The sequence below is a fragment of the Chanodichthys erythropterus genome, chromosome 19 (assembly GCF_024489055.1).
Source record: "Chanodichthys erythropterus isolate Z2021 chromosome 19, ASM2448905v1, whole genome shotgun sequence".
NCBI lineage: Eukaryota > Metazoa > Chordata > Actinopteri > Cypriniformes > Xenocyprididae > Chanodichthys > Chanodichthys erythropterus.
In genome coordinates this window covers 27,992,459-28,004,530 of record NC_090239.1, presented here as the reverse complement: position 1 = coordinate 28,004,530, position 12,072 = coordinate 27,992,459, and the positions used below count along the sequence as shown (strand labels likewise).

The 12,072-nt window shown below is 37.0% G+C and overlaps 2 protein-coding genes across 4 annotated transcripts; both read left to right on the top strand.

Annotated features, from left to right (window-relative positions):
* The first annotated feature begins 249 nt into the window (after window positions 1–249).
* On the top strand, window positions 250–11,495 carry a1cf (apobec1 complementation factor). Of its 3 annotated transcripts, none has more exons than XM_067369593.1 (12): window positions 250–364; window positions 3,734–3,877; window positions 4,297–4,431; window positions 4,761–4,891; window positions 4,994–5,232; window positions 5,520–5,684; window positions 6,375–6,472; window positions 6,553–6,832; window positions 7,756–7,973; window positions 8,072–8,208; window positions 9,592–9,734; window positions 9,974–11,495. In XM_067369593.1, exons 2-12 carry the CDS (start codon window positions 3,779–3,781, stop codon window positions 10,111–10,113), a joined length of 1,785 nt encoding a protein of 594 aa, XP_067225694.1. In that variant the 5' UTR covers window positions 250–364; window positions 3,734–3,778; the 3' UTR covers window positions 10,114–11,495. The 3 variants fall into 3 exon arrangements, with proteins under 3 accessions (XP_067225694.1, XP_067225695.1, XP_067225696.1); XM_067369594.1 differs by having other exon boundaries at window positions 7,780–7,973; window positions 9,974–11,493; XM_067369595.1 differs by having other exon boundaries at window positions 9,592–9,743; window positions 9,974–10,099.
* On the top strand, window positions 10,990–11,381 carry rltgr (RAMP-like triterpene glycoside receptor). Its single transcript, XM_067369596.1, is given in 2 exon segments — window positions 10,990–11,153; window positions 11,234–11,381. Coding segments are annotated over 2 exon segments (312 nt in total).
* Window positions 11,496–12,072: the final 577 nt, after the last annotated feature.

Genomic DNA, 12,072 nt, shown 5'->3' with positions numbered 1-12,072 from the left:
TCTTTTCATTCGGTCGTATGATCTGCAGAAGGTTGAAAACAAGAAATTTAAAAGACATCAAAACCTATTAATATTTGGGTCAACAAAAGAGCAATTCCTTTTGCAGCATGATCTCTGGTTCAGGAGGCTCCCTGCTGCAGGTGAACCGTGATCGTGCTGTTCCTGGTCAAAGGGCTGGCCTACAGCGAGAGGCAGAGATAGAGCTGGTTAATGTTTAACCACGCCGGCTTGTAAAACAGCTCCAGGACAGTGAACCTTTGGAGTTTGATATGATGTGATTACAGAATCACCCCAGTGACACGTTGCCAAATTCGGCAGAATGAGGGTCTGAGTCTTCCGGGAGGTGATCTCTGAAATTGCTCAGGTAAGATGCATCTTTAATACCAAATAGTGAGACATAAGGAGTCTTTTCAGGTAGCGGCATTAGAAAACATTGTGCTTGTCCACATGGCTCTGTTAATGCTTTTAATTGCGCAATGCAATTAATCATTTTGTATTTTGCAACTGTCCAATATGATTGTAAGGATACTGACTAGGCAAAATACTATAATATAAATTACACACATTAATTTGACTAATTGTGTAAATATCACAGTTTACTTATAAGAACGATGATTAAATTGTAAGATTAAACAGTGCAAACTCTATTGCGATAGGCTTCATCCGTGTTTATAATGCAGAAACGGGCCACTCATCACCTTTAACCTTTCTTCAACTGTTACATTTCAACATATGTACATGCAAATGTTAATTTCAGTATTGTTTTAAGGAGGTGACCTGTGACATAAGCCCAAAGCTTATCATTGCTGTTACTAAAATGCTTCAGCATATGGTACTTTGCCATCATACGGTTTCATTAAACACTGCCATGCTGACTAATTACAACCTCACAGATGGTTTTAAACAGTAGCAACAGTGTGGTTGGGGTGGGAGATACAGTGCATATGACATTGTTCTTGATTTATGGTCTTAAAAGTTTAAATACAGAGGCAGGCAGCTAATGTTAGGGTTAGCATTAGTTGCAATTGAAACACAATAACAAATATTATATTGCCTGTTCCTGTATTGCAGTTTCTGTCCAGCACAATGGCCTTCAGAACAAGTGTATTTAGCCTCAGTCAACATGGGCTGAAAAGCAGCCAGAGATCCAGGCATGATAAGCGCACGTCTAGTTATCTTGTTTATGCAAACGGTAACCAGGTTGTCCAGGAGAGAGCAGTGGATGGACTGCAGACTAATGGAGTCCTTTCCCAACTGTCTTAAAACGCTCTCTTTAATGGATTCCTAATGCTCAGCCATCCCTCTTATATCCCTGATGTTTGAGCTTCAAGAAAACTGTCATTTGTGATTTTTGGTCTCATGCACTGTATGGATTGAATAAAAGGCAACATTCACAAACTGCAAAAGCGTGCAGTAATAGCATTTCACTCAGTGAGTCATCTGTTACGAGTCTTTTCAGTTTGGATAAACCCTCTGTGCTTTGTGCAATCTATTGAATTTGTAGAGGCAAACACATTAGCGCTGTCACTGCTGGTTAGATTTGTTGCATTGTAGAATTAATGAAAAGAAGAAACAGACAAAAATTCAAAAGTGTACACAGGGGCATCATGCACCTATTTTTAAAAGGGCACCAATGGCAATCTTCGCTCACTTGAATATCCTAGGCAAAATAAGACTTAAATATATTGCAACAACTAAGTGCTTCTTTTTATGCGTGTAGGCCTAAATGTATTAGAGTACTGGTATAATTTTTGTTTGCATATATAGTAGTGGCCAAAAGTGATGACCAGAGGGGATATTTATTTTTAATGACTCTACAAGTTTAAATAAACCATCAAAATATGAGGAAAATATTTTAAATATGAGGGAGGAACAAAACTCTAAGCTTGGTTAAGGTATTTATCTGACAAAATTATTTGGCAAAAAAGGCAAACTACAGCTACAGGAAAAAATGTATGCATTGACTACAACATAATCAGTTATTAATATTTTGTTGGCTCTCTTTTGTTTTTGCATGTGTTCATAATTTCTAGCCAAAAATGATGTTCGCACAATTTGACGTTTCATTGCGTTATTACAAATAAAACTTGACTCTAAGCACAGCTATGCAATATTCATACAGAATATTTAACACATTTTTAATACTATTTGAACATGTCCATTTTCCTATAGGCCGGACATCACTTTTGGCCACTACTGTACATGCATCCATTTATATATGGTTATAAAACCAAATGAAGGCCAGCTAACAGCTTTTCTTTGTCTTGTCTGAGCCACTTACAGAGAGACAGAGATCATGGTATCATCATTGCTGCCATGATTACATCCAGATGCTGAAGAGCTTTTGAAAATGACTAGCAGTCTTGTCACATTTGACCCCTATTCTGTACTCACCATCTTTTGTTGTCTTCAGCATCTCCCTTTGATCAAGTGAAGCTGAAAAAGACAAAGACAAATAGACACTCCACTGATGATTTTAAAGACCTGTGGCCGTGTGATTCAATCACGCTTGATAGCACTCTGATCTCAAAATAAAGAATAATCACAAAGGAGATGTTGTTAGCTCAAGATAAATGGAGACTTGTGCTTACATTTTGCTTAAGTCTCCTGCTTGCCCTATTCTCTTCAGAAACAGAGCTTAGTAATCTTGTCTCCATCAGGTGTCTGAAGAGATCTCAACCATGTCTTAAACTGTGCTCAGATTTGCTGTCTGTAATCAAAAGTCATAGATTTAACGTATCGTCAAATTAAATAAAATGGTCAGAGCTGCTATTTAGATACATATTCTCATAATTTGATTTCTCCTAAGGAGAAACATTTATGACATCCTGTAAGTTACTGAGAAATTAAAGTGATCATTTGAAAAAGAAGGACTCTTTTAGAAGACAAAAGAATGTCATGTTTTTGTCCATACAGTGAAAGTCAGTGGGTTCCAATGTTGTTTTGGACCCCCACTGACTTTCATTGTATGGACAAAAACAGTTTTTATGTTCCACAGATGAAAGAAAGTCATACAGGTTTGGAACGACATGATGATGAGCGAATGATGACAGAATCTTTATTTATGGCTATCCCTTTAAAGTCCTCTGAGCACTGAGTTATATATATAGTCTAAGCAAGCTTTTGATGTATTAATAGAATTATGTTTTTTTTTTTTTTTTATGTTCTAAGTTCTCATTGAGGGAAGACATTTTTATTAGATGAAAAAAGGTGTGAAATGAGGGCAGGGCACAGATGTCTCCTCTTGAAACATATGTGACTCAATGATCGTCTGCTGTTTTGATTTGCTCTCTTCAGTTAATAATTACACCTCGGTCCTTGACCTGGAGGTGAGGAAAATGTTTCTTTCCCCACTTTTTTTGCCAACACTGTCCAGCAGATAAAAAGCCAATATATACCCAAAGCTTTCTTCATACAGTTCAAACAGACTATGATCCGAGACAATGATTAAATGAAGATGTTACATGCCTATATTAAGACCAAAAACACACGTTTCCCCTCCACCTGGATCAGATATTTTGTACACTTCATACACTTATACATGAATGAGTGGCTATTAAAAATGGCTATTTAGTAATGCATCAGACTTGTTCAAAAGGGCATGGTTAGGACAACTTACCTTTGAACCTGTCCGTGAGCAACATGTCTTGGCTTCTTATCATGTTCAGATTTAAAGCAAGAGTATGCTATCTTTCCCTGTCATTTATGTGTTTGAACTTTGATTTAATTTCAGTGAGCACCCCTAATTTTGCTGATTTATTGCTGATAATCACTCACAATGGAAACCAATCAAAAATGTGGGGATGGACTGACTGGCACGCAGAAAGAGGCTGCGCTGCGCACTCTGATCCAGCGCACAGGATATCATATACACCAGGTAGGAGTTACCACAGCCTCAGGTAACAGGACAGGTGCCACTGTAGGATTATGGGATAGAAACACTTGATTAAGTTGACTCTTACTTGAGAAATTTGAGACTGAAATTCTGTGTCGCTGGTCCATAATATCCGTATCCATAATATCCATCCAGAATATCCAGATATTCTGACAGTATATCTTGTCTGGTTGTCTTTATCAGTTTTTTGTATGTAGTATAGTGGCACCATCATGTGGTGGAAATGGAAAAACTCCTTCCTTTTCATCTGTAAAAAAGCAGCATACGTCTGTGGATCAGTACAATGCTTTGTCCATCCTTGAGGTCACCATAATCATTTATGTTTTTTCTTAGCCCTTGTGGTGATCTCAGTGTGCACATTAACTTGTGTGTAAGATTTATCACAGTTGTTTTCTCCCCAGGAAAATGGCCAGAGGAGATATGGTGGTCCACCTCCTGGCTGGGAAGGCCCACCTCCAGAGAGAGGCAGTGAGATTTTTGTGGGAAAGCTTCCTCGAGACCTCTTTGAGGATGAACTGGTACCACTCTGTGAAAAAGTAAGAGGAAAAGTGGTCAACAAAAATAATTTTTAATAAATCATTTAAAATAAATCTAAAAACCATTTAAAATTAATAATGGCTTGCAACAAATAGAAGGATATTGCAAGCCTGTTCCTGCCTCAGAATATAAATAAATCAATAAAAATGTAATAACAACTTTATATCTTGCAATTGGAAATGTATCAAATTTTATATTTCATAAGGTGACCATTTCTTATTTTAAGAATTTTACATATATTTTTTTTTTTTTCACTCTGAGGTGGAAAAAGGCTTTAATATCACATTTAGTGTAGCTTTAAAAATGTTAAGCTCACCTGTCTCTGCAGTTTGGCAAAATTTACGAAGTACGGATGATGATGGACTTCAATGGCAACAATCGAGGCTATGCATTTGTTACCTTCTCCACAAAACAAGAGGCTAAGAATGCCATGAAACAGCTCAACAACTATGAAATCCGGTGAGTCGGTGTTCAAAGTGGACATCTAGTGGATGAAGCATTTTGTAACCAAAAAAAAAAAAAAAAACAACTGATGAACAATTCTCATACATCTTCACAAAGGAATGGAAGACTTCTGGGTGTGTGTGCAAGTGTAGACAACTGTCGTCTATTTGTGGGTGGCATTCCAAAGACCAAAAAGAGAGAAGAGATCCTGGCAGAGATGAAGAAGGTGACAGATGGCGTCATGGATGTCATCGTTTATCCAAGTGCTGCTGACAAAACCAAAAACCGAGGTTTTGCATTTGTGGAGTATGAAAGTCATAGAGCTGCCGCCATGGCCAGGAGGAAACTGCTGCCAGGTAAAACTCAATACAACAAATAATTTAAGTTATATACATCACATATACTATAGTAGTATATTACTTTACTATTATAGTATAATATTATAATGTCTTGTCCAAAAAACACACATACTTGTACAGACATTTTTCAAAGCAATCATCAGCTTCCAAAGCTAGACAAGATTTTATTGATTTCCCTCAGGCTGAACTCATGTTCAGTGCAAAGATACTTAGTTCATTGCCCAAAGGAGGTGAGTGAGAGATAAAAGAATAGCCAATGACACAGATTCACTATCTCTTTCCAGGCAGAATTCAACTGTGGGGTCATCCCATTGCAGTCGACTGGGCTGAACCTGAAGTAGAGGTAGACGAGGACACCATGGCCACAGTGAAGATCCTCTATGTTCGCAATCTTATGTTACCCACAACAGAGGAGACCATCGAGAAAGAATTTAACAGCATCAAACCTGGTGAGCTGTTGAAACAATAAAAAGTCAGTTTAACATTCTGGTCCCAGGATAGAGCTCAGGTTGCTCCTTCTATGCAAGACTTTGGGATTTTTTGTTTCACCCGTTATATCATCTGCCAGGCGAAAATCGGAAGTGCAATCACTTAGAAAAGTAATAGCATTCCCCAGCTCAACCAGCTGCATGAACTGAGGTTTCATTCATGTTTATAGCAACATCAACAAAAACTATTCCTGAGTATTAAACTTTAGTTAAATACTCATAGGAATAGTTCACACAAAAGTGAATATGTCATCATTTATCTGTCATCACCCTCATGTCGCTCCAAAGCTGATTGTTTATTTTATTTTTTTTTATTATTTTTTTTTAATGAGGAACACGAGAAGATATTTTGAAGAATGTCAAAACAACATTAAACAGCATTGTTTCAAGCAACATTGGACCCCACTGACTGTACGGCCCAAAAATTACTCATTTTGTGTTTTAAATTAGAAAAACTGGTTTGGAACGACATGTTGGGGAGACAATTTGAGGGAGAACCATCCATTTAAGGTTGGGTTCAAATATTTTTTGAACAATTTTATTTATTATGCTTACCTTGGCAAGCACCAAAAAGAACCTGTTTCTGAGTCTAAAGAAATTCATTTGTTTTGTGATTTCATTTAAATATTTAGAGTGTTTGCAAATCTACAGGTGCTGTTGAAAGGGTGAAGAAGATCAGAGATTATGCCTTTGTTCATTTCACTCAAAGAGAAGATGCCATCAGCGCCATGAACGCACTGAATGGAAAGGTGAACCTAACTGAAATCTACTTTACAGGAAAATCTAATCATTACAAAATAATGCTGTATTAAAACTGACTTCCCTCCAGGTCATTGATGGTTCTCCCATTGAGGTCACTTTAGCCAAGCCTGTGGATAAGGACAGCTATGTACGGTACACCCGAGGCACAGGGGGTCGCGGCGGTACTCTGCTCCAAGGAGACTATGCTTACACTGTGGGCCAAATGTACGACCCCTCAGCTGCCTACCTAGGAGCACCAATATTCTACGCCCCCCATGCATACACAACCATCCCAAATCAATTCCGCTTCCCCAGTACCAAAGGGCACATAAGTACCAGGGGGCTGGTGCGCTCACCCTCTGTGAGAGGTGGGTAATTGATTCATTTGTTGAAATCTGTTCTAGATGCAATTTAAGGTGTGACAATCATCTCCAAACAATTCTCATTCTGTAACTGTTAATCAAGCTTGTGAATTATCTGCTAAAAATTCAGTAGTTCTTAAAGAATATATAAAACTGTTCTGATTAAAGACAAAAGATCCAATTTATATCTTAAAAAAAAAAAAAAATCAAATAAGAAACAAAATGAATACAGGCATATTAAAGTCAACATGAAAAACATTATATTCTACATTCATAATGTGAAAATTCTGAGTAAAAAGGCATATTAAATGAGAGAAGAAAAAAACAACAGGAACCTTACTGATTTTCTGAATGGAGCCAGGTGGTTGGAGGGAATAAAAAATAAAAGTTTTTATTGTATTTTAATAAAAGAATACAAAGTATTTATTTTATTTATTTTATTTGGAATAACATGCACTGATGAGTTGTGCACAATAAGATCAGGAAGCAAATTGAGTATATTTTAATTTCATGTTGACTTTAAAGAGGCCAAATTACTTGGTAATGAAAGATCTTTACATAATGTTTCATTACGGCAGTTCAAACGTATGATATTTGCATCTTCTTTGCATGTGACCATACAGTAAACACAATATATTCTGTTATACTGTTCTTGATAGTTTGCTTGTCCCATCTAGCATTTGAATTTGTTATCCATGCCTGCATATTACAGTCCAGTGAAAATAATATATTATTCTGAATGGATGGGGTACAAAAATCAAGTCTGTCGAATCTATCAAAGTTATAATCAGACAAAAGAATCAAAGATGCAGCTTCTGTAATGTGCTGGCTTGGAATATATCTTTATGATGATCAATTTCTGAGTCTTGATTGAAACCTGGGTGATTTCTGGTGATTTGATTCGACTTAATGCCTTCTTGCATTCCTAGAAATTTACATGAATGTACCTGTAGGGGCTGCGGGCGTACGTGGCTTGGGTGGGCGAGGATACCTTGCCTATGCAGGCGTGGGTCGGGGCTGTGCCACATACCAACTCAAGACAGACAAACGCCCTGAAGACAAACTGTATGATCTTCTTCCTGGCATGGAGCTTACACCCATGAACCCAGTCACTCTGAAGCCCCAAGGCATCAAACACGCCCCACAGGTACACTCATAACCTCACTGAAAAGACCACTTGTGGATTTTAAAGGAGGACGTTCTCAAGAAACATTTCTCCAAGGACCATTTTGCCTGTTTTTCCAGATCTTGGAGGATATTTGCCAAAAGAATAACTGGGGGCAACCTGTTTACCAACTTCACTCTGCTATTGGACCAGATCAGAGGCAACTGTTCCTTTACAAAGTCACCATCCCTGCTCTGGCTACTCAATATCCAAATATGTACGTCATAGTTTCTGCTTCAACCATACATTAACTGTGCCTACCAAAAATCTAGTGAGCTGCCTACCTAGATAGATTTTTATGCTTTACAGTCACATGAAGAACATGAAGGCTGCTTCAAAGTTAAAAGTTATGCTACCCTCCAAGATATCTCATTACCTCAGATATTCACCTTTGATACATTCACATTATGTCGGAATTACCATCATTTTGTTTCTGAGTAAAAAAAAAAAAAAAATATGTCTGAGCTTTAAAACTTAATTTTGAATTCACCACAGACATGCCCCTCCTGATCGCCATTTTTAATGTATTTTTATTATAGTGAAGGTAATAGAATATGGTGATTAGTGAAATTAATGTATGGTATAAAGTATTTTCATCAGTAACAATTATGAACTCAGAGATATGAAAAGTATCCAAATGAACTGAAGTGTAGCCATAAATTAACACTCTTAAGTCATACAGGACATGTAGCAATGCAACACTTCCCAGTTTCTGTGAATATAAACTTAAAGGGTTAGTTCACCCAAAAATGAAATTTATGTCATTAATTACTCACCATCATGTCGTCCCAAACCCGTAAGACTTTTGTTCATCTTCAGAACACAAATTAAGATATTTTTTGATGAAATCCGAGAGGTTTCTGAACCACCAATAGGCATCAACGTCATTGCAATTTTTAAGGCTTAGAAAGATAGTAAAGACATCATTAAAATAGTCCATTTGACTACAGTGGTTCAACCCTAATGTTATGAAGCGACGAGAATAAAAATTCTTCTTTTCCCTACCATTCTTCTATGCCGTTAATGTTGTAAACACAGTGCAGCACTTCTGGGTTCTACTTCAGAACGCCAGCTCAGTATTGGCCGACGCTGTACATGTGAGCATCACGATGGTGTTCAAGCTGGTGTTCTGACGTAGAACCTGGAAGCCTGCACTGTGTTTACAATGTCAACAGCTTAGGAGAATGACAGGGAATAGAAGAAATTGTTGAATAAAGTTGGTATTTTTATTTTGTTTTTGCACACAACATTTGCACACAATTCTTGTTGCTTCATAACATTAAGGTTGAACCACTTTAGTCACGTGGACTGTTTTAACAATGTCTTTAATACCTTTCTGGGCCTTGAAAGTTGCAATGACATTGATGCCTATGGGTGGTTCAGAAACCTCTCGGATTTAATAAAAAATTTCTTAATTTGTGTTCCGAAGATTACGAAGTCTTACGAGTTTGGAATGACATGAGGGTGAGTAATTAATGACAGAAATCCATTGGGTGAACTAACCCTTTAAATTATCTCTTAATCTATACAGTGTTTTTTAACAACATATACAATATATTTAACAATTTTACCACTGTTGCTCTCTTGTGTGTCCAATCAGACACCCGTTCACCCCCGCCAAGCTCTGTGCGTCAATGGATGAGGCAAAGCTGCACGCGGCAGAACACACTCTGCAGATCCTTGGTGTTCAGACAGAGGGCGCTGACGCTTCCGCTGCTGCGGCCGTCGCTGCTGCATTCCCAGGTATGTGAGGTCTGTAAGACTGATATTTACTTTACTGCGATCCTATTTCTGTTTTAATGTAGTATATTAACTGTAACCACTCTCTTTTTCATCATTTATTACTATGTTTTATTAATAAAGTGGGCATCTGCATATGCATTGTAGGGTTAAGAAAACAATTAAATATATATATATATATATATATATTTTGTTGTTTTTCAAGTTATTTTACTCTGAGTCTTTTCCTTTTGGTTTCACAGGTTATACAATTGCCAGCACCACTGCTACCCAGCTGAAACAGGCTGTTTCTTTGGGTCAGGACCTGACTGCCTATGCAACCTATGAGGGTTACCCGGCCTTTGCTGTGGCAGCCCGTGGGGATGGATATGGAGTGTTTTAATACCACTAACTAACAGTCTCAGTCATTTTTGTGTTAATCTGTTCTATGTATCGTGTTTATATGTTTAGTAGTGATTGTTCAGAGTTATGATAACTTTATTTCTTCCCAAGTGTTTTATGAGCATTTTTTGTGATATTGAAGAATATGAGTCAACTTTTGACTTAGCTCAGGAAGAGGGCAACCTGGGGCTGGTTGCATAAACCACTAAGACTAGTCTTACAAGTTAGACATAACATTTTTGTCTTTAAGGCTGTTCATAACTTTTTTTAAATCAGTTACATAAAAATATAGATTGGCCTAATTTGATACCAAAAAATAAGACTGACTGCCTCTAGACTAACTGCTAATGGTTCATATTAGATCTTAAGACACTGTCTTGACATAATGGCTATGTTTATGCATCTGGCCCCTGAAGGCTGTCCACAACTCAATCCCAAATGTTTTTTTTTTTTTTTTTTTTAAAGTCAATTTTTATGTCTTATGATTTATTGCTGTTTGTCAAGGCATAAATAGCCTTGATTGAAACATTACTTGTGTCATAATTTGTGGTCATCCAGAATGGTGACCCAATCAAATCTATGATTTTACTAGCTTTTAAATTATCTTAATTACTGAAATTTAGGCTGGACCCTTATTCAATGCTGCCTTTGAACGATTGCCTTTAACACTGAATAATTACAGTTGAATATAGGTAATTTTGAAACACACAGTAAAACCCTCTTGTGCTATGGACTTTTATCCAGACATTTACTTAAGTAATCTTTGGTATTAAGTTGTATTTAAAGTAGTTTGTTTTTGTGTTGGTTTTCTTTCAGTATTTACATTAACATCGAAGTACAGAGTTTTAACAGATCACATGCTTTCATAAGCTTTTGTATGTATCTGCATGTTTTAGGATTATTTTCGATATGGGTGACACTTTGTATCTGGTTCTTTATTAGTAGTTTTGCTATATTTTATAAGATATTTACAGGCTTGCTACTAAAATTTCCCACTTCATTCTTTTTGTAAGTGGGGAATATGAGAGCATTGTTTAATTAGTGTGAATTCAGAATGACTGGGACACTTTTTGCCATTAAGATGACTTGGAAAAAATTGTCCCAATCAACTGAATTCCCCCTACACATGGACACATTTTTGTTAAATATAAAGATGCCTTAACGGTGACAGTATTAAAGTTTGTGTAGCACTTAGAACTTATTTTTATACCTGAATTCCATCTCTGTTTATATGAACTTTGTTTTTCGATCATAGACTGTTTGAAATAATTTATTGTCTCGGCGAACTGAAGGGAGAATTGGACGGGTATCGTCAGGAAAAAAAAATAAGCTGAGAGCTTCATAGTGCTACAGAGTAAGAGAGATGTGAAATTATAATTCCAGTAAATCAACTAACCATCAATATTTCACTTCTAAACGTCTACTGTTGTTTTTGTGTGTGCGCGTTTTGTGACACGTTTTGAAGTGTCAGGAAACCATACAACACATTTTTAATATGTTATCAGGTTGCATATTTAACATAAAAGGGGTATTAAGTAGGCTAATGTTTGTTTAAAGCTAGCGTTAGCATCGCTATATCACACAATGGTGTTAGACGCTGTACTGATATCAACGCTTCAGGAACGTCTCCAGAGTTTTACATAAATTACACTGATGAAGCTGGCGAGTTTTAGAGAGAAGTAAACAATAATGAATCCCCTTACCTATCGAACAAAAAGCTGTTTTGCCTTAGTCGCTCTTTGTGATTCTTTCGTTTTCTCCGCTGATGAAGCACGATTAACTGCGTCCCATAGGCCTACCCTAATTTTTAATCTTCACATCACTAATTGAGCATGAGGACCCTCTCCAACGTTTAACTTTATAACCCCGCAGGTCAGGTTATTTCAACATGGTTATGTGGCCAAAATATTGAGCTGGGTGACCAGCACCATAATTAAAACACTTTTTAAAATAATAATAA